Raw genomic sequence first — 22,494 nt, 5'->3', positions numbered from 1 at the left:
CACAACTGTGCTGTTATTTGCATGTGCATGTGTGACATCGCCTTAGAGAGGAGGTGCCAGTGGATTCCTAGTGCTCGACACATTTTTGAAGCACTTTTTGGATGATCTGCAGAGCCAGCAGCACATGCTGATAATCCTGAATTGGGACAATTCTGGGGTTTTTGAGGATGCATTTGACTTTTTTTTAATTGTCTGAGAGTCAGAGCCCAGTCTGGTAAATTTAAAAAGTGATCAAATTGAGGGATAACACTTTTGGTCAAAAGCTGTCAGGGAATCAACAAGCATTTATTAAGCTGTGTGCCAGGCACTGTGCTTGGCACTCGAGGTATGATTTTAAAATCAAAGTGGAATTATAAAATAATAAAACTTCTTTATGATGCTAGTCAGTTTTCTTTTTAAAAAATATCTCTAGATCAATTGAGGCAGTTCCTCAAGTGTTTATTTTATTTTGCAAGCAAAAAAAGTATTCTAGGATACCAATACAATATATAGTTCACTTTTCCTAAGAGTTCTTGAAACATGGGCAGTTCTGAAAAAGTCCTTAGACTTTCAAGTATCCCCTCCTTTTAGTAATTTTGTGTTATTTTATGATAGCTATGTGGTTTTCCATTTGATTACAGAGGGCCATGAAATCCATTGTGATTTCTTGTTTCTCCTAGGATTTAGAAGAACAAAGTCGATTAATAGCTGCCTCCAGCAGACCAAACCAGACAAGTGGAGAAGGACAGTTTGTGGTCCTTAGTAGTAGCCAGTCTGAAGAGAGTGATTTGGGAGAAGATGGAAAGAAGAAGAAGGAGTCAGAAGCATGAGGTTGTCCTTTTGTTTGGTGGTTTTTTTCCACCATCAGAATCTATTAACAGTTTCTGAGATGAAACAGCACAAGTTAAACAACATTAAGAGGCATCAAGGTGGATACTGCAGACTTTTTTCTAGAAGACTGAACTTGCCAACCAAGTTTTACTTTGATTTTTTTCCTCTTAAAATTGTCTTACAATTACTGTAATAACAATAACTTAACACCTAATTCCACGTGTTTAAAAAAAAAATCTGTTGGTTTACTGAAGTAGGTTGCTGCAGAATTATACTGAATTGAGATTTTTTTCTCAGTTTCAAACTTTTTATCTTGGCTTTGCAACTGGGTACAACTAAAAGGAATTGTTTATCCTTGGGCTTCAGCTATACAGGGTGGGTGTTATTTCTGTCTGCTGGAAGCAGGAATAAGCTTTATAGTGAACAGGTTCAAAAATCATTTGCATTTTGCAAAGAATCTCTCATCCTTGTGAGACTAATATTAACAACAGTGAATGTGCAATACACCCTGGAACAGTCCTGGGACACAGGTTTTACGTGTGTGGTTTTAGAGTTTTCAGGGAGGTACCATTTAATCTCAGAATGCATCATTGGCATGACTTCGTGGGATGTAATTACATCTCGGTGTATGTGGAAATAGAAACAAAGGTTTCTCCATGTCAAGATGAACCTCTCGGTTGGCATGTGAGCATCACATTCTCATTCTCAGGGTGGGACTGAAACACTGCCGCTGAGTAGTAGTGGTGATAGAAGGTTTGGGGGTTGTGGAAGGACATCTGTTTGTTCAGATACATTTTAAATAGTGGATTTGGACAGGGCGAACTGGCCTTTGGGATCTGTTTTACTCAGTCTTGAATTCTATTTTTTATATAATACAAAATCATAATGTTCATTACAGTTGAGTGACATTGCAACAAAAGTTCTTCTGCAATTATGTTTACTGATTAAGCAGAAATCCTTAATATTGGGGGATTTGTGCTCACTTGGAATAGATTTCGACTGACATTCTCCAGATCTTCACCACTAAATAACCCTCAGCTTTTTGCTGTGTATGATACTGAATCATCCATAGTGGCAAACAACTAATTTATAAAAATGTCATATTTGCACTAATTATTGTAAATAATACTGTTCTAATGAGTGGAAGACACATGCATAGGATTCAAAAACATCTTGTAATGTCTGGTATGTTATAGAAAAATTGAAAAAAGAAAACGGTTTTGGCTCTGAGCCATAGTTATAAATGATGACAATTTTCTACAGGCCTCTTCCATGTCAGATGTTTATTTTTTACAATTATTAATGTTTCTGACAAATAGTGCTTCTCCTCAGCACTTAATTTCACACGAAAATATAGTTTCAGCAAATTAAATGTGCTAAAAATATTTTAGTCAGTTTGTGAATTTGGTCAAAAGTTAGTTTCCAATAGCAATCTGGAATTTCACAAGGGAAAACTCTGTTCTTTAAAATGCAGCTTGTTTCCTCAAAAGTCAACTAAAGTGGTTCACTTTTGGCTTTTACTCAGTGTGTGGGTTACTGCTTTCAGTGGTCACTAGAGCAGGCGATATCATATCCTTAATTAGGCCTTTCTTTTATCTGTCTGTGTGCCAAGTGGAAATTTTGGCTTATTTAATGCTTACTGGCAGCATTATGTTACCAAGACATTTAGTTTAAAAAAAAACATCTAAAGCTGGTCCATATGATTGAATTTATTTGAGGATATGATACAGCTTACTGTTTATATAGAGAATGGTATAAATGTCAACATGAACTGATTCCTCCCCTTGGAAAGTTGTTCTTTGATCAGTAGTCATCCATGTAAAACCTTGCTCTTAAGTTGTTGTTATTGATAAATGGTGCATATTCTGCTTAAATCCTTCATTTACACCATAGATTGTGTCCATTTACTCTTATTTCAAGCGCAGTCGCTGTAACCTTTAGGGAAGTTCTTGGAAAACAAGAAACAAAGGGACATTTAGCAAGAAGGGAAAGTTCTATATAAGCTGGTAAAAATAATCCCTTAATACAATATGACTTTGGTTTGCGGAGAGCATAGTGAGGAAGGTAGGCCATCTCCCTGTTTGTCTGGAGTCCCTGAGGTATGGCCTCTCTGTTGTTCTGAAGTATTGTCAATTTCATGATATCAAACCCATACCCAACTGTACATTAAAAACCTCTAAAGCTGAATAAAAATTATTTTTAATTAGTTGCTATCCTGGATGATTCCAGCCTCTGCTCTACTGTAGGCAGCTGAGATTTGACTCTATATGTTTGTTTCTGATTGTTCTAAAGGGGCTTCATCTCTACCAGTTTTCTTCTCCTTGACTAGTCCAGAGCCGCCTTTCTTCTTGCCTAGATTACTGTAATAACCTGCTAAGTGATTCTTTTTTGTCTCCCCTCAGTCCCCTCTTCAGTCTGTCATTCATACTGTGATCCTAGAAATCGTAATTCACCAAGCTGATTGTTTTACTCTTCTAGCCCCAACACTCCCCATTGACACCTGAATCAAGTATAGACTGCTGGTCTTGGCATTCGAGGCAGTCTGGTTTCAACTTACCTTTCCAGCCTTATTATGTACTATTCCCTTATTCTATATTCTCGTCAAAGTAGACTATTCTCTATCTCTTGGCCTCACCCTGTCAGCTCCCACCCACTGCCCCCAACCAGTCTGTATCCTGAAGTCCTTTCTGTTCTGGTAAAGCCAAATTCCAGCCCCACCTTCTCCATGAATTGCTCCCTGGCCCCTCTCTGTTCATATTGCTCCTGGCACTTTACCTGCCCCCCTCCCTCACAGTCACCAGATTCTCTCTATCTTATGTCTGTGTCTTCCCTTCTCACACCACACCCTTCACATTACATTACAGGCTCCTTGAGGGAGGGGCTTTAGCAGATCTTTCTGCGGTCAGCACCAGAGGTGCCTTGCATAGAGTAGCTGCTTAATATGTATTTAATTGAATCCTGGTGATAATAGGATTAGGACTTATGGTATTTTCCCCCAGATTACTGTTCTTAATGAGTAAAGATACAAGCAGGACCAATCCACGTCCTGAAGAAATACATAAAATATTTAAGCAGAAAATGTCTAAGGCCCTAGCCCCCCTACATATAAACACCTACCTTTTTACCCAAAGTAAAAAAAAGTTAGAAGCCAACTGTTCCATTGTCCTTTCTCCTGTTGTCAAATACTAAAATCGGACGCTTGTTGGCATCTTTAAAACTGTACCTGAAGTGAGAGTTATGCCACACTAGAATGCCTCCACTTCACGGATTTTTATAATAGAACCATAAAACTGAACTAATTTTTTAAAAACCAATTTTGACCTAATTTAAAAAGATAATAGATGATTGATTGAGAAATGAACATAATGCTAATATGAGAATTCTCATTTAACAAAGAAATCAACCATTCTACAAATTTTGGGGCCAGACCCAGGAAATTCAGGTATCTTATAGGAAGTTTTCTTTTAATTCTAAACATCTGAAGCATCCATTGGTTCACAAGGCATTGGGTCATATCATTGGTTTTGGTTTTGTTCTTGTTTCGTTTAATAGCTCAGGTTCAGATCTGCTCCATTTCAGGTGCCCAAAGGAGCCCCTGTTATTGAGAGCATTTCATTCCAGTTGAAGAAATGGTGGCTCACTTTTCATCTATGAGATTTAATTCCCATGGAATTAAAGGCTCAATTATTAAGAAACATCTGTGGGGAAATCAGAATTTTGTTGCATTTTTAAGCCATCATTCACGATTGTCTAAGATAATTTACTATGTATGTGAAGAGCTAACATGAGAACAAGTCCATGTACAAACCAAGTTCATGTACAAAAATGACTACTTTTGTAGTATGTTGGGGTGATTTTGTAATGTGACATGGGCAAATTTTTGTAATGCTAGATTGATTCTTTTATTGGTGTGATTTTCAGCAGTTTTCAATAATTAAAAAATCATGCAAAATTTCCCTTTAGAATTGGGATTGTATATAAGACAGTGGTGACATTGGGATTTTTTTCAATATTGTAAAAATGGACATAGAATATTGCTGACAGGACTGAATGGTAATATGCCATTTGAATTTTAAAAGTATAATAAAATACATGTTTTATATATAATAATTTGAGGTTTGAAATAGGTGAATGGAATATAACTTTGTATTGAATCTAAGTGCTTTCAAATGACATACATTGTCAAAGATTTGGACTTTTTTCTTCTGTTTACCACACTATAATTCCATGTATTGCCACTTTTTCAGGAATGTGACAGGGCAGTGAAAAGTGACATTTTTCAATAATTATATTTGATGTGGTAGCAGGATTGCATTTAGCACCATTTCAGTTTTACTATTACCAAGCACTTTCTAAAGAATTGCCACATTCTGGAGCAGTGAGGTCAGACTCAAATAGAAACCAATCTCTGCCAGCCACATACTGACTTAGAAAACCACAAATCAACATTATCTATGTTATATTGTATTTTTATATATTTTGTTCAACATTTTCTAATTACATTTCGATCTATTTCCAGCAGTACTTGGGAGTTCTGCTGGGCCAACTTTGACACCTCTGTTCTAAAGGATCAGGTGAATGTATACACCAGCATAGACCCATGAGACTGCTTAAACGATATCATTTCCACATGTTCTGTTTATAATTTCTTTTAGTACTTAACATCTCATTCTTATAGAGGTTCGATTTCTGTGGGCTAGTCCTCTCTATATTTTATAAGGTTTGTAAACTTTTGGAGGGGTCAGGGAACAAAGGGAATAGAATTTTTACTTAATGTAATTTAACTAATATAGATATATGTATATTATATATATACATACACACATATATAATTTGACCCTATTAAGAAAAAAATGAGACTATTAAACCCAGTTATTCCTGCAAATGTTTTTGTGAAAGACTCTCCATCACTAAATTTATTCCTCCGTATGTAAATATGTGCTTGTTAAATTAGCCTATGGTGCTTTTTAAAAAGTCCCACATCTGATAACCTCAGTGAAGCAGTGTATATCATATGCTCATACGGTTCTGGAGGGCACTCTTGTTTACTGAACTGGGCATTGCCATTAAAATATAAATATGGGAAGGGATTGGTTCTCTAATATTTTATTTTTATATCAAATTACTGATGTATTGCCTGAATACTAGCATAGCCAGAAGAGTATCATATTCTTGGGATGCATGTAAAATGTTTAATAACCTAAATTTCTACATATACAAACTGGTGTTTAAATCCATTATTTTCAGATCTACAGGAACAAAATCATTTAGGTAATTTAATCAAAATGCTATAATTGTTTCTATCAATAAATCTACCAGTTATCTGAAAATTTCTGTATGCCCAGAAGTCATTAGTTTATATTCAAGTAACTGGAGTCATTAGAAATTTGACAATGTTGTCGCATTTTATTTAAATTCATGTGTATTTATTTAAAACAGCTTACTTTCTGTATTAGCGTTCTCCTAATAGCAACCTTAACAGACATCTAGCATCTTTATAAAGACATTTACATTAAAACTTCAGTTAACTGAAGACTTCAACCAAATCCCTCCTTCCTTATTTTGTACTTGACCTAAGAAAGCAGGTGACTGGAAATTGATGTGGGCTTTTGTATGTTTTTAAGGTAAGTGCACATTCTAATTAATCCCCGAGAATCAAACTGCAGCTCATTTACACGATGTCTGATTTACAAAGCACTTTCCTCAGAGCCCCTTTAAGATGAGACGTTGGTGCCAAGCGTCAGGCCTTTTCTGCTCCTGACAGTTTTGCCTCAGGCACATTGAAGTCACCAGACACGTGTCCTGCCCCCAGCACAGAGCTCCTGGAGGAAGAGGGCTGCCTCTTGTGCTTGGATCCCCAGCACCTAGTGCAGGGTAGGGCACATAGTAGGCACTTAATAGATCCTTGCTGATTAGTGTTTCCCCATTTTCTGCTCAGAAAAATTAAGGAACTTGCCCATAGCCACACAGCAGCCAGTTGGATCTGGGGTTTGAACTAAAGATTCCTGACCTAAGTGGCCTAGAGTAGGAATGTCAGAGCCTGAACTGACCTTCGGGATCATCTCCTCTCATCCCCTTATTTAACAGATGAGGAAGTCATTTGTCCACAGCTGTTTGGAGGCAGGTCACCCAGCGCCAGCCCGCCACGTTCTTTGTCTGCCAACACTCTACAGTAAGAACTATGGCTAAAAACAAAACTATTACAAGATGAGTCAGCAAAGATTCCATCTTCTTGAGAATACCTCCTTCACTAAAGGGCAGAAGTGGAGGGACAGCTTTGGAAAAATTTCTAATGGGTTGAAAACGTTAGCCAGAAAAGGGGACCACTCCAGATAATTGAGGTTTTATGGCAATATTTTCATTCCTAAAACTTTGTGTCTGCCATAGAAGCAGTGTGGTGAAGTGAATAGAGAGCAGGGCTTAGGGTCCAGACAACATGGATTCAAAGCCACCCTCTGATCCTTACTGAATGTCTGACACTGGGGCAAGCCTCGACCCCCATGTGATTCTAACAATTCCCTGGGATCTATCTGCTAGACTGATTTTTGTCAGTCGTTGGAGGGAGTTCACACATAAGCTCCTCAAGCTGACAAATCACTGATCTCAAGTGTATTTGTGTACACCCACTAAAAGCTGTACATGGAGCTGGATAGACGGGTGGGTTCAGAACAGCTTGGGCAAAGGGGAGGGTTAATGTGCATATTACACATGCTAGATAGAGCCAGGAGACAGATCGAATAGTTTCTGGTTTTTAAGGAATCTAGCCCCAAAATGACATCTTCTGCTCTGGAGTACTTCAGTTACCAGGTCCCTGTTAAACATCCTTGTCCGTAAAGGTCATACTCTCTGAAAAGTACATATTCTTTCAGTCGATTGGGTAGTGGCAAAAATGACATGAAGACAGGGCAGCGGAGACGTAGGCGGCCCATGCATTTACGAATCTTCAGACGACAAAGATGTTTTAAGGAACGAGGGTTTGCTAAAATGAAAAAAAAAAGTGGTAAATTGTCCCAAAAGAGTTGGTTACTTTATCTGGGATGATCTTAGGGTTCAGTTAGCACAGATATAAGAATGACCTAACAATATGAAGTTTTTGCTGCGTTTTTCCTCTTTTAAACTGACTAATAAATGAATACCACATAGTACTGGTGAATGGTGCTTTTCACTTGTCATCTCTGCCCATCCTGGTCAAGACTTCTTTATTTGGTGAGATCAGGAATGTGAGGCCCAGTAAGTAGACATGTCACATGAGAACCAAAAGCGGCACCTTCTTATAATGGTTTTCAGCCATATTTCCTAAGGACTTAACAGTAAAGGCCTGACCTAGATGGGAGAGGGTTCCCTGGGACTCAAAAGTTTGAATTTGGAGACACTTGTCAGTATTGGTCTCTACAGTCCTTCCCTGTTCTCCACCTATTGAATTACTGCAATCATTCATGTTGCACACCTCCCTGGCTGTTCCAAATGTGGACAACTGTTGCGACCCCAGAATTGAACCATAATTTATATAGAAAGGGAAGAAATACTACTCACAGAAAACCCTAATAATGTTACTTTGGGGTCTAGAGGGAAATGGTACTAGCAACAAACCATAAATAGGGGGTTTTTCTACACATAAAATTTTTAACCAGGAAGATGGGGGGGGGGGAAGGTGCCATGAGCATTTTGGCTGAGAAGTCCTGGTACTTACTCAGTACTGAATTGATTTCTGACCACGATGCCTGTTCTTGGAGTACAGTTCTGAGCTTGGAGCAGATCTGAACTCTGTCGACGTAGTCAAGCATCACCTGAATGACTTTACCCGAGAGATGCTGCAGCCAAGGCAGAGTGATCACCTCGCAGAACTGAGGAAGAGAACATCAAACAGCATCAGAGTCGGTGATCAGTGCTGTCCTACAGGAGAGACTGCAGGGTACTCAGTAGGAGTCAGGAGAGCTGGGTTCTCATCCCTATTGGGCCTCTGGTCCTGGGCAGGGCATTTTACCCTTCAAGGCCTCAGTTTCAACATCTATAAAATGCATTGTACTAGATACTCTAAAGTATGTCGGCGCTAAGATGATAAAAAATATTTCATGAGCATTTACTATGTGCGCCATCCCTGTCTAAGAACTTTCATAGGCATAGACCATTCATAGGCAGTCCCTCTTCAAGGTGGACTCTGTTGGTTTGCTTTCATGACAATGGCATATACCTCTAGCAAGCACATGTCTCCTTGTTCATACTGGTCTGGTGTTTATTTTTTAATCGGAAGGATTCCAGATGAGGTTTTCTCTATTTTATATCTTTCAAGGAATCTTCAGTAATTTTGAGGTAGGGATGGATAGAAGCCACTTTTTTGGAAAAGAGTCATTAAGGTAGCATTTTTTTCTACCAAATCATTGGTAGGATTCAAAACCATGAGGTCACATATCCCTTTTGGTCTATATCATGATAGAACTCACTTTTTATCTAGAGTGGGATGGATGTTAGCAACATGAAGTGAGATTTGCTGTTCTCTCACGGCTCTGCCCATGCGTTCTTGGATTGCTATGGGACAAGCCTGTGGCCACACCGTGGGAGATGAGGAGGCGACCCTATACACAATCCACATTCTGATGAGTTTTGTTCAAGGCTGTGATAGAGCTCAGGAGAGTAGCTTCTCCAACAGCCAACATGAGCTGGCTCTGTCTTCCATGAGAAGCACAGTCTCTCCCCGTCCATGAGATACCGTACACTGAAATCCAGTATCAGTCTTTAGGGAGCCCATGAGGCAGCAAACAACACGACTTTAATTATCCAGTTCTGTCACTTTATGTTCTTCCAGAGGTGCTGTCTCTGAATATCACCATCTCCATCTCCACTATGGACTTAGAGTTTTAAATGTTGGAGAATCAAGGGACTACCTTTTGACTCACCTCTAACTCCGTGCCTTGAGGTCTTTGAACATTAGGATTGCTTGAGGAAATACAAGAAGGCACTGGCTCAAGCCATAACCAGCCTCACAAGCTTGTGATACACTATTGCAATTCACAACCCATTATATGGCCTAACAGCTGGAATCGGGATAGAACAAAATGTGTGTGTAGTCTCACATATATGGATACAGATGTGTATATATTACGTTACGACTAAATAGCAAACGTCACATGTATGACAGTTCACACACGTGAGATCTTAAAGGTAACACACAGGAGCGGGGTATGCTCTTGAAGTCACATGACAGAATCATTCATTTGAGCTACAATTCTGCCCTCTAAGACAGCATCTCTCCAAAGGCAATGATGGAGGCGTTTTCAATTGTTTCACTATATATTTTATGTGAATTTTGGTTTCTTTAGTAAGGAATAGACTTTCTATGCCTGCCTGCGATGGCCATTTGTTTCCAATTAAATGGTAAGGAGATCTATACACACATAAATCTGTTCTAAAGTAACTTCACTCACACCATGTCCTTACCAGTGTATCTCGGATGACAGTCGAGGTCCAGCCTTCAAAAGTGTAGCGGGAATGAACTTTGTCTCCATGGGGACAGTCGAAACACCTCTCCGTGTCATATCCGTAGTTGAGCAGCAGCCTTAACATGACCTCGTCTTTGAGGGTGTACTGCAGAGCCGATGGGAAATGCAAAGGATTCACCCTGCAGACATAATTGACATTGGCTCCATGCCGGAGCAGCAGGCTTACCAACTCATAGTTACCCATTCTGAGGGCTATCTGGAGGCAGTTGACTGGGTCTTGATTTGGCAGAGCCCCTGCATTCAGGAGCAGCTTCACCGAGGAGATATCACCATTTGACACAGCAAAATATAGGACTGACTTTCTTTGGTCATCATAGTGTTTGCGAATTTTCTGATCGAGCATGAAGTTAGCATCAAACCCAACTCGGAGGAGAAACTCGAGGCATTGTGAATGTGCTCCAGCTGCTGCACAGTGGAGGGGGCTGATCCCGCTTCTCTTGATGGCAACCGAATCAGTCGCAGGGACCAAAATCTTTAGTGCTCTGGAAACAGAAAAAGAAAAATTCCCGATCCTATTTCACAATATTCTCTAGCTTCAGTATCAATCCACGGCGTATGTCTTGGGGCAAAGCGCTCCATTTGGGCAGCTAGGTGGCACAGTGGATAGAGCTCTAGGCCTGGAGTCAAGAAGACCTGAGTTCAAATGTGACCTCAGACACTAGCTATGTGACCCTGGGCAAGTCACTTCACCGTTTGCCTCAGTTTCTTCATCTGTGAAATGGGCTGGAGAAGGAAATGGCAAACCAGTCTAGTATCTTGGCCAAGAAAACCTCAAAACAGGGATATGAAGAGTCAGACACAGCTGAAACAACTGAATGACAGGACAGCGGTCCCTTGCCACCAGAATGCTGCTCATCTTCCAGTTCCCTTCCAGAGACAAGAATCTGTGCTGACAGGTCTCAGTGATGTGACTGCTGCTGTCCAGGTGAATGAGTTTGCAATATCTTTCTTTGAACATACCTGACTCAGGTCTAAAACTTCCCATGTGTACTACCTACCATCCAGGGACAGTAGAATCTATTCCGCCCCAAAGCTAGAGGGGCCTCTTGGCCCTGAAATCAAACATCGTCCTGTAGAGTTTCCTGGCTGTGGAGTGGAGTTGGCTTCTCCTCCCTAACATAGACACTTTCACTGTCCCCTTCCCCTGCCCGCATCATTCCATTCACGAGGTGCAAGTTCTGCCACCAGTGGTGAGCGAGCCAAGCCTAGTCCTTTGTGCATACATCCCTTCCTCTTGACCGTTATCACAACTCATGGAACCTCATCCTGCATCTGGGCTCACCCACAGTCGTCCTTGTACAGTGGGGGATGAAGAACTGGCACAGCTTTCCTACGTCGGGGGCCCTGCTCCTTTTGAGTTACAGATTGCCTTCAGCTTTGAAAATCACTCTCATCAATCAATTGACCAATAAACATTTGTAAAGCACCTATCATATGTCGCTCTCCTTCACTCACTTTCTGGATTTCTCCTCCTCCTCACCAGTCACCTTCCCACCCCGGAGATCCCACTGTCCCAATCAATGACTACCTTGCCCAGACCATTATTTCAAAAACATCACAGCCAGGCTTCACCTTACTCCCACTTTGACTCACTCTCCGGACTTTTAACTCTCACCAGGCATGTTGCCCCCATACAGCTACCGCTCCCAGCCCTCCAGCTCCCCTTTATGTTGTTTTTCCCCATTAGAATATCTTATTTGCTTGTATTTGGATCTGAAGAGCTTAATCCAGTGCCTAGCACATACTAATAACTCAATAAATGTTTTATCTATCTATGTGCCAGGCACTGGGTCCTCTGAGACACAGGGCTCGTAGGATAGTGTATCTGCATCCATTTTCCTCTGAATTCATAATTGGTGAGGACAAATACCCTCCTGGCAAGTTACAGCAAACCTGGCACTTGTCAGAATAAAGATCGGTTAGTTCCAAATTCTTGGAACTTTCCAGGGCCAAGAACAGCAGCTTGCAGATGGGATAATGGCACTCATGATCAATGAATCCCCTATTGGAAAATAAACTAGGGTCTGGTCACCATCTCTCTCCGGCACAAGACTGCCCCCAAGCCCTCTGAGATAGCATTAGGGTACACAGAAGGCTTATTTTAATCAACTTAAAACATGACTAGTGCATGTATATGGCAGATAATTAGTTCCTTCAAGGTCCGGTCCCATGTCTCATCTCAGAAGAGTGCCAGTACATCAAGTTGGAAAGGTTTCTTCTGTCTGGAATGCTGTTTGGATTTCCCCTCTGTCCAATGCTTGTGGCCTCTCCCAGTCATCTGTCTAGGGAAATAATCATTAACGGACTCTACATCAAAGGCAGAGTTTTTATAAATCTATGATAATCACCAAATCACGGAAGGACGTTTGGTTCATGATAATTCTTTGGACACAGCCAGGTAGCAAGCGTTTCTGCCTTTGGGGGTCAAACTTTGCTCCCCATTGACTTACTATGCGACCCAACATATTTGATTGATGCTCAAGCAGTATGGATATGTGTCAACCAACAGCTTTAAGCAAGGGAACAGCGTTTATCAAGTACATACTCTGTGCCAGTCATACTTTAAAAGTGATCATCCATTTAATCCTCACAATAACCCTGGGAGGTAGTGTTATTAGCCCATTTCGTAAATAAGGAAACGAACAGGTTAAGTGACATGGCCAGGGTGATACAGCTAATAAGTGTCTGATGCTGGATTTGAACTCAGGTCTTCCTGACTGTAGGCCCAACACTCTACCCGCTGCACCACATAGCTGCCAGCTTTAGACCAGCCAACTGTAAAATCTTCAACAGTTTCTCATTGGTCTCTTCCAGCATTTTCCCCACGTACAATGAGATCAGCTAGAGTAGCCCAAAATCAAGAAGGAGACCATGTCTCCCACCGCTTTGTCCACAAGTTGCTAAAAAGTATCAGGGCCCCTAGAAGCCTTTTGAGATGTACTTCCACCAGATTCTTCTGGAAAGGGTATGTCAATCTAGGCCCCTTTGGTTCCACCTACCATCCCCGTGACTTTCCAAACCCTAGCTGGCTATCCATCACTCCCCTATGTGTTGCCTTTCCCATTATAATGTCAGTTCCTTAGGGACAAGGACTGTCTTCACTTTTATATCTGAATCCCCAGTGTGGAGCACAGTCCTAGGCACATAGTAAACACTGGTGTTTTTTTCATTCATTTGTGGCAGCCCCTGTGGGGTCACTCTCCCCACTTGCACTACCCTAACAGGTTGGGTCCATGGAAGACAATGACTACTTCTATGGCAATCTTAACAGGTTGAGAATCTTGTGGTACTACGCATGTTCACAAACCCCCATCTGATACGCTTCCTAGTGATTCTCAGCCAGCCAAAGTTAATTTGCTTTTAGAAAGGGCTATTTGGTAAAAACATTCTCCCCCTGAAGTCTGGGAAACACTTTCCCACAAGAATTATACAGAATCCAGAGGAAAGTGGGCTCAGGCTTGGAGATCTCAAGTGGGTTCTGGATTCTCCCTCTGCAATTCTTACAAAGATTCCCTGAGGTGTTGCTCTCTCCTAGGCACCCAGGTCCTCAACTCTTCACTGTCATTCACCTCCCTATATCCAATCAGATGCCAAATCTTGCTAATTCTACTGCCTCAGCAGCTCATCCTTCTTTGAGAATCTGGGTGAACATTTCAGGAAGGGAAGAAAGCCTGGGGCTACAAACAAATCTTTTCAGTCACTATCAAAGTTCAAAAATTGACTAGAGTAATGTATAACCCAAGATGGTGGTTATGTCAAATTTTAGTAAGAAAAATAGTGATGTTTTTGAAAACTAAGTAATTACCCGTTTGAGTATTGTTTTTTGTAAGTTTGTGGCATTTGTACTTTTGAAATTATTAAAACTTAAAGGTGCACCTGGACTTTTGGGTCACCCTATTTTTTGGACTTATCTGGGTTCATGCTGCTTTTCCCTAATAGAATGTATCCTCCTGGAGGGCAAGAATAGTTTTTTGCTTTTTCAATTTCTGGTGCCTGGAAAATGATAGGCCCTTAATAAATGTTAAAATGAACTGGACCTAATGTGATTGAATCAAATCAAAATGAATCAAATTGAATTGTATGAAACTGAATTGAATTGGAATCGATCATTGCAAAGCACACTTTGGATTTTAAATAATACTAATAATATTTAGACTTACAATAAATGGCCTCGATCAGCAGCAACATGAATAGGCAAGTGGCCTGAACTCTTGGGGATGTTGGCATCAGCTCCATGTTCCAGCAGGAGAGTCAGAGAGTCAGGATTTCCTCCAGCAGCAGCCTCAAGCAAAATGGATGAAGCATCTGAAGCCTGTGAGAGAACATTGGCCCCTGGGAGGACAAATAAAGTTTGTTTGAAGCTTTTTGATAGAGAACCCCAAGAGTCTTCTCGTGGGGCCCCACAATTAATTATCCTCCTTACAAGTGAATATCTACCATGCATATGTATAGACACTATGAAATTCTAGGAGTACGTTCACTTTTTTTAAAAATTTTGAGTTCCAAATTCTCTCTTTCCTCCTGCCCCTCAACTGCCTATTGAGAAAGCAAGCAATGTGTTACCTATTCTACCTGTGAAGTCATGCAAAATATATTTCCATATTAGCCATGGCACAAAATAAATAAATGAAAAAATGAAAATAAATAAATGGAAAACAAGAAACATAAAGAAAACTTTTTTAAAAGTATGCTTCAATTTGCTTTCAGAGTTCATCAATTCTCTCTGGAGATGGATAGGATTTTTCATCATGGGTCCTTTGAAATTGTCTTGGATCATTGTCTTGATCAGAGCAGCTAAGTCTTTCACAGCTGATCATCCTTAAAATATTGCTGTTACTGTGTATAATGTTCTCCTGGGTCTTCTCACTTCACTTTGCATCAGTTCATATAAGTCTTCTCAGGTTTTTCAGAAGCTATCATTTCTTGTAGCACAATAATATTCTGTCACAATATTATACTACAACTCGTCCAAACATTCCCCAATTGATGGGCATCCCCTCAATATCCAATTCTTTGCCACCACAAAAGAGCTACTATAAATATTTTTGTACAAATAGGACCCCTTCTTTTTTCCTTTGATTTCTTTGGGATACAGACCTAGTAGTGGTATTGCTGGGTCAAAGGGTATGCCTAATAGATTTATAGCTGTTTGGGCATAGTTCTAATTTGTACTCCAGAATGACTGGACTATATCACAACCCCACCAAAAGTGTATTATTGTCCCTGCTTTTCCATATCCCCTCTACTATTTGTCATTTTTCTGTTCTGTCATACTAGCCAATCTGATAGGCATGATGTGGTACCTTAGAGTTGTTTTAATTTGTGTTTCTCTAATAAACAGTGATTTAGAGCATTTTTACGTGATTATTGATAGCTTTGATTTCTACTTCAAAAAACTGCCTTTCTGATCTTTGACTATCTATTAATTGGGGAATGGTTCTTATTTTTTACAAATACGGTTCAGTTACCTATATTTGAGAAATGAAGTCTTTATCAGAGAAACACTATAAAATTTCATTCCCAGTTTCCTGCTTTCTTTCTAATTTTGGTTGCATTGATTTTGAAATTCTGGGAATGCAAAAGAGATCCCAGCCCTCAGTCACCTTACAGTTGGAAAGAAAAGACAGGACCATGGACAGGGGCTGAGGGAATGGAAGAGGCAACCAGAGCTTTGGGCTTCAGGGAATGGCGAGCTGGGTATGGGCTAATGGGTCAGGAAGGCTTAGAAGGCTTGTTCTACTTGACCCCAAAGGGCATTAAAGGAGCAACGAGTGGAAGGTTAAGAGAGGCCCATTTAAGTTTGAAGTAAGGAAGAACACCCCAGGAATGAGAGTTGGCCCAAAGTGGACTAGGAACCAGAAAGACACACTGGCTGTGTCATTGTGGACAAATCACTTAACCTTTCTGTACCTAAATTTCCCCATCTGTAAAATAAGGTTAGACTTAATGTTCCTTCTAACTTACTTCCAGCTCTAAATCTATGATAATTGGATGTAGGTCCAAGGCGCACTTCTTAGGCCTACTAACTAGGTGACCCTGGCTGGGAAAATCATTTCATTTCTATAGGCCTCAGGGGACTGTCTAGGATCTCTCTACCAAGTCACAGAGAGGTTGAGATAAGGCATTGGTGGAGGGAATTGCCACACCCAGAATTGCTTACCCTTTTGTAATAAGAGTCCCATAACTTCCGTGTGCCCGCCTTGGGCAGCAAGAGCAAGTGGCGTGAATCCATAGGTGCTCTGTGGGTCAGGATCAGCCCCCGAACGCAATAAGAGGTCTACCATGTCCTTCCCGCCCAGTCGGGCAGCCTCATGCAATGCAGTCCTCTTGTTGGCACAACACAAATTAACTTTGGCTCCAAAGGTGATCAGCAAGGAAGCCATGTCATAGGAATGGTGTTTGACAGCTGGGAAAGCATGAGAGAAAGAGACAGTCATCCTTTCTGAACAGGAGCCAAAGGCCCCTTCAGATGTGTCAGGGCCTTGCCCTGTTTTGAAAATCAAATATAGAACCAAGTCACTCCTTTGCAAAATTCTCTTTTATAGATCCTTAGAGGTAGCTGGTGACATGGTGGATACGGCATTGGGCCTACAGACAGAAAGACCCAAGTTCAAATTCGCCCTCAGACACTTACTAGCTGTGTGACTCTGGGCAAGTCATTTAACCTCTGTTTGTCTCAGGTTCCTCCTCCGTAAAATGGGAGTAATCCACAAGGAGAGGATCAATGGAGATAATTCTTAAAGAAAGCCTTTAGTCCAGTGCCTGGCGCATAGTAGGTCCTACACAGATGCTTACTACCCCTCTCCCAAACAATTCCACTCAAGTCTTTCTTTGATGTGTGGAAACAACAGCTCTTGAGGGCTGAAGAGTGGAGTATAAGCTCTAGAAGGTGCTTCTGAGCTGGTAAAACATCGCCTGTGGTCCAGGTTTTGGACTGCATGTCCCCTCCAAGGACCAGCTGAACTAAATTTGGAAATGCTCCTCTCTAGAAGGTTGTTGCCCAAGTTCTAGGGCTTTAACTAAGGTAGGGCCATCAGGGCTTTGTCGAAGGAGAGAAAATTTAGCCGGCACTGACAGCATCAACCAGGAATCCCTTTCTTATCCCCCCTTTCCTCCTTTGTCCATCCCCACCTCCTAGCAGTCAGAGCTTCAACCCAAGACTTGTTCCCCCCTCCCACCCTGCAGCTTGGCAATTTAGAAGGCAAAGACAATACTGCCCTTAACTTCCTCCCCTGCCCATATAGACTCGGCCTCATACCAGGTCCTTGTGTCCTAGGATACGCTCCTCCTTATAGCCACACCCCAGGTGAGCCTCCCGCCATCTCTCCCTCTGCCATATGTATGTATACTAAGCACAGCTCTCTCCAGCTAGTGGCAACTATGGGGCGGGGGGGATGATCAGTGTCCGAGGGAGATAGCATCAACCCCTGTGAGCATCACGACTCTTTCAAAGATTCAGAGTATTTGCTAAATAATATGTACACACCAGTTTTCTAACAGAAAATAAGCTCCTTGAGGGCAGGGACTTCATCTTTGTCTTTGAACCCCAGCCCATAGTAGTTGCTTAATAAATACTTGCTCATTAAAAAGGTCACAAAATGTGGTGTTGGGAATATGATAGTAATGGGGAGCTGTTGCGTGTAGGAATGAGAACGTTAGGGAGGGCATAGAAGGTCCATGGCGCAGGGCACCCTTGTTAGTCAGTCAACAAGCATTTATTAAGCACTGTGCTAAACACTGGGGAGATGAAGAAAAGCAAGTCAGTCCCTGACCTCAAGGAGCTTATAATCTAATTGGGGAGACAACATGCAAACAACTAGGTATGCATAATGTGAAGGGGAGGTAATGTCAGAGGGAAGGCACCAGCAGCAGGGGAAAGCCTACATGGGACCAGAGTGACAGAAGGAAGAACCTCACACCCAAGACCTGAGGGTTTGACCTAGCACCTGTGCTTTGGTGCTCTGGTAGCCAGTAGGGGCGTGTTTCTATTCCCCAAAGCCTCTCTTCTAAAATCTGTCAAAAATCCTTCACCAGGATCAACAACTTTCACCCCAATTCCCTATTCACCTCCGTGGAGCCTCCTAGCTGGGCCACCCGGATCTAAGGAAGGGAAGTTTTCATTTACCCATAAGTAAAGGAGAATGGCCTTCTTCATTCTGAGTGTTGGGGTCACAGTCATTGAGAAGAAGAAAGTTGGCATTTTCCACGAGGCATTTGTCTACAGCCAAGAAGAGCGGAGTCTCACCCTTCCGAGTAGTTTGCTCCCATAGTCTGGGTTGTGAACCTGAAAGACCCCATTGAATAAAAGGTTAAGTAACGGAGGGACTCCCAAGGAGCAGGGAGGGAGAAGCCGAGGGAACCAGCTACCTTTCAGAGTGAGCTCCAAGATGTGTTTGTTTAATTGAGCTGCTGCATGGTGTAAAGGGAGCCAGCCTGTCTGATCCGCCTCCTCGAATGCCGACGAGTGCACAGACAGCTTTGACAGAGCATCTTCCTCACCTGTAGAGGACAAGCTCACCTTCGGCATTCAGGGCCATGACTCCTGCTCCCTCCCCTGAGCACACTTAGCCCATAAACCCTTGTTGCCCATTCGGGTCCTGTTAGAGGCATCTATCTGGGACCCATCTCATTCCACCTACTGGAGCAAGCTCCCTGAACTGCATTTTGTTGGACTTAGAATCCACCCCCCCCCCCTTGTACACAGCAAGCATTTGATAAATGTTGGGTGAATGGATTTGTTGAATGACTCTTCACCAAGTTAGCCAATTGCCTTCCATCCACAAGGTACATAAGGTGAAAAAATGGAGTTTGGATATCAGTCCGAGGAAGGTCCAAGCATCAGGGTGGGGTAGTGGAAAGGCTTTGGAGTCAAATGATGCAGGTTCAAAGGTTTGTCTTTTGCCTTTCTTTGTATTTCCCTTACCATAGTGCCTGGCATACAGCAAGTGCTTAATAAATGCTTGTTGCCTGACTGGATCTACTACTTACTACCTCCCTGACGTCAGGCAAGTCACAACCTCTTGGGGCCCCATTTCTTCATCTTTGAAATGAGAGGATTGGACTAGATTACTTCTAAGGTACATTTCAGCTCTAAAAATAGCCCAAATTTGAAGCATTCAATGGGCCTGGATGGTTAATTTATCCTCCTTCCCACCATCTTGCTAGGGGAAGTAGTTGTCCCAAAAGGAAAGAAAGTCCCTTAAGTTATTATAATCATATCTTACCATAAACCCTTGAGGGTAGAATAAGGAGGGTACTTAACTGCCTTGATTGCTTCAACAATCTTCTTATATTCTGGGCTCAAAAAAGAATGGAGACTATAAGGAGATTTAAAAAAAGAAATTGTCACTCCAGTGATGAGGGAGGAGGGTGGTGAAAACAGGGTTTTTTTTAAAAAAACAAGAGGAGAAATTAAGAGATTAGGGATCTAAGAAAGAAATCTAGGACTAAGTAATTACTAGAAACTAACACAATACGGCACGGAATAAACCACACACTGAAGTAGAGACTAAAATACACACATTGGTGTGTAGTGACCATTTACATCTATTGTGTCAATGGTTTTAAACAAGAATAATGAATGGAAAACACAGGTGGAAGCTACCAAATGGATGGTGCAGTGAGGGGTTGGGGAAGAACAATGATGCATGTGGAATCAAAAAGTCTCTCTTCGCTCTGACATACACTGGCTGTGTGACCCTGGGCAAGTCACTTAACCTCTCTGGGCTTTTCTTTTTATTAATCTGTGAAAGAGGAATAATCGTAGAGATACTACCTATTCTCAGGGGATTACTTGAAGAAGCTGCTTTGTTATGTCACATAGGGTGGCAACTGGCCCTGAGCTTTCACTAGTTGAAGGAACTCCTGGGTGAAATAACCCCCTCCACCAATGCTCATTATCATCTTCACCACAATTTGTCAACTTAGAGCAGGGGTTCTTAACCTGGAGTCTGTCAATTTTTTTAAAAAATATTTTGACAAATGCATTTCAATAGGACTGGTTTCTTTTGTAATCACTTTGTGATGACAGTGCCTAGTACATACTAGGTGCTTACTAATTGGCAGATTCTACGCATTTTATTTTATGCATTTTAAAATATGATTCTGAGAAGGGCTCCTTACACTTTGCTAAACTTCCAAAGGGGTCCAGGACATACACAAAAAAGATTAAAGAAATCCTGTCTTAGAGGGTTTCCTTGAGCACAGGGACACTTCATGACTCACCCAGGGTCCTACAGCTAATGTGTGTCAGAGACGGGATTTGTGCCCCGCTCTTCCTGGCTTCGAGGCTAGCTCTGCCTTATATCACGAGCCAGAATGCTTTATAAGTGTGAGCTATCACAAATATCAGCATAAATAACACATTCAACGTATCTCCAATGAGGCCGCCATTACCTCTCATTGTCTTCTGCATGCTCTATGGTCTCTGGCTTGCATATATCCTGCAAACTCTGCTGAATGACAAACTGGGTGGCAAAGTCATCGTCCAAGTCTTCATCGGCATTGTAATTATTCATGTGACGTGTGTGTTGCTTTAAACCACAATCCAAGCAATGCTTAAATTGGTTTTTTTCCCCTCAGTTGCGAACTCCAAATGACAGCTGCATTTGAGAAATTTGCCACAGTGGCAGAACGGATTACTGAAGAAAATGCTGGGGGGGAAGGGGGGATATAGTTTTTAAACTTCATTTAAAAAGACTGGATTCTGAGAGCTTCACACATTGTTTCCTAGTTTTAAATCATCACTTCAGCAGAGAATTGGGGGACATTTAATGATCATTAAATGAACATGATCATTTGGAGAATCACAGACTATCAGAGCTAGAAAAGATCTCAGTGGCCATCTGGTGCAGGCAATACCTGAACAACAGTCCCTTTTATAACATCTCAGACTAGTGGTCAGAGAGCTTCTGCTTGGATGACCTCCAGTGATGAGGAGCCTACTACCTCCTTGAGACATACCCCTTCCACTTTTGGACAACTCTGATCATCAGTAAGCTATTTGCCTAGAGTTTGCTTGAATCTTTATTGCATAAATAAATATATATCCCATGCCCTTACACAGTTACAAAAAGTTATTGTTCCTTTCTGTTAAGGTCACTAGAAAATCCTTCTGCCATGGAACTAGGATTGGACTCAAGCGTAGTCTCTTAAAAATTCAGAATATATAACAACGTAATTTCTTTAAGCAAGAACTGGGCAGGAAACTTGATTCATTTTTCCATTCCTTCTCTTTCCTGTATTAAGGCTAGCAGAGAAAAGAAAATTTAGTAACAAATTACAGTAGTTTTGCTTCAGGCTGAGATTGCATTGGGATAGGCCTCTCCCACTCCCAGGATGGCCATTCCCTCCACCAATGCCTATCAGTCACTCATCTGTAGCCTTTAGTCTTAGGAGATCTGCCTGAGGGCACTCAAAAGTTAAGTGACTTGTCCAGTGCCACACAGTTAGTATATATCAAAGTGAGGAGTTGAACCCAGGTATCTTGCCTCTCTTTTCTTTACTAAGCAACCTCTTGAGAAAGGGGGCAGGGAAGGAAGGGGACAAACACATGTTAGTAAGACTCTGAAAGCACTTAAACCTAATAATAAGGAATAGCAAGCATATTTCTCTCATGCCTGTAGCCTCTTCTGGCAGGACGTATTTCCTGTGCCCAGCACGTTGAGAAGAACTTGTACATTCCATTAGTAAATACACTTTTAAAATAAGCCAGCATAGGAACAAGTACACCTTCACAAGAGTGTAAAATCAGCCTTGCCTGTTCAGATCTGAGGCATTACAGGCAATCCTGCAATTGCTTCCGCTCTGCTTAGAAAAAGAAGTCGCTACAAACTCAAGCTTCAGTGTTTTTACCTTTTCTTGCATCCGTTCAAACAGAACTGAAGTTGGAAATTTTAAGAGCGTAACCAGCTTGAAGATTTTCATTGACACCCAAGCAATCTTCCCTCTCCTACAATGCTGTGAACAGCCTTACTATAAATACCCAATCATAAGACAGCCTGGCATAGACTGGCTTTTCACATGTGGGCTGGCTATGTTTGGAAACACCAGCTTCATGGGTAGAGACCAAAAGACAAATGGAAAGGATTTAACGTCTTGGCCTTTACTGGCTAAGACAGGTAAAAATGGAAGTCCTGGGAGAGGAGTGGCCCCTCTACCCCTCTATGACCCTCCTTCCACTTCTACT

The 22,494-nt window shown here is 41.5% G+C and overlaps 2 protein-coding genes across 6 annotated transcripts in view; one reads left to right on the top strand and one right to left on the bottom strand.

Moving 5' to 3' along the window:
- Positions 1 to 4,920, top strand: part of APPL1 (adaptor protein, phosphotyrosine interacting with PH domain and leucine zipper 1) — a 51,078-nt gene extending 46,158 nt beyond the window's left edge. Inside the window, exon 22 of the mRNA XM_036737590.1 lies at positions 660 to 4,920. Coding sequence (XP_036593485.1) covers positions 660 to 809 — 150 coding nt within the window. The 3' untranslated portion in view covers positions 810 to 4,920. The remainder of the gene's footprint in view (positions 1 to 659) is intronic.
- Positions 2,505 to 22,261, bottom strand: ASB14 (ankyrin repeat and SOCS box containing 14). 5 transcript variants are annotated; one of them, XM_036737594.1, is made up of 10 exons: positions 22,161 to 22,247; positions 20,703 to 20,908; positions 19,569 to 19,624; positions 18,675 to 18,806; positions 18,433 to 18,591; positions 16,468 to 16,713; positions 14,468 to 14,639; positions 10,246 to 10,789; positions 8,501 to 8,654; positions 2,505 to 2,758 (listed from the first exon to the last, which is right to left on the bottom strand). In XM_036737594.1, the coding sequence occupies exons 2-10, from the start codon at positions 20,822 to 20,824 to the stop codon at positions 2,748 to 2,750; spliced, it is 1,596 nt and encodes a 531-aa protein (XP_036593489.1). In that variant the 5' UTR covers positions 20,825 to 20,908; positions 22,161 to 22,247; the 3' UTR covers positions 2,505 to 2,747. The 5 variants fall into 5 exon arrangements, with proteins under 5 accessions (XP_036593489.1, XP_036593490.1, XP_036593491.1 ...); XM_036737595.1 differs by lacking the exon at positions 2,505 to 2,758 and adding an exon at positions 6,193 to 7,789 and having other exon boundaries at positions 19,532 to 19,624; positions 22,161 to 22,258; XM_036737596.1 differs by lacking the exon at positions 2,505 to 2,758 and adding an exon at positions 6,193 to 7,789 and having other exon boundaries at positions 19,539 to 19,624.
- Between the last annotated feature and the right edge of the window lie 233 nt (positions 22,262 to 22,494).

The sequence above is a fragment of the Trichosurus vulpecula genome, chromosome 9 (genome assembly GCF_011100635.1).
Source record: "Trichosurus vulpecula isolate mTriVul1 chromosome 9, mTriVul1.pri, whole genome shotgun sequence".
Taxonomy (NCBI): domain Eukaryota; kingdom Metazoa; phylum Chordata; class Mammalia; order Diprotodontia; family Phalangeridae; genus Trichosurus; species Trichosurus vulpecula.
The sequence above is the reverse complement of the archived record's forward strand: the minus strand, read 5'-3'. Positions and strand labels throughout refer to the sequence as shown.

Bases quoted from the DNA above. Each gene is read 5' to 3' on its own strand.
- ASB14 (XM_036737596.1), bottom strand. From the start codon at position 20,824: ATGAATAATTACAATGCCGATGAAGACTTGGACGATGACTTTGCCACC. The intron at 18,592-18,674 runs GTAGCTGGTTCC...GGGGTCTTTCAG, and splicing joins CTTGGAGCTCACTCTGAAAG to GTTCACAACCCAGACTATGG. The intron at 10,790-14,467 runs GTAAGTCTAAAT...TTCTGTTTCCAG, and splicing joins GCTGATCGAGGCCATTTATT to AGCACTAAAGATTTTGGTCC.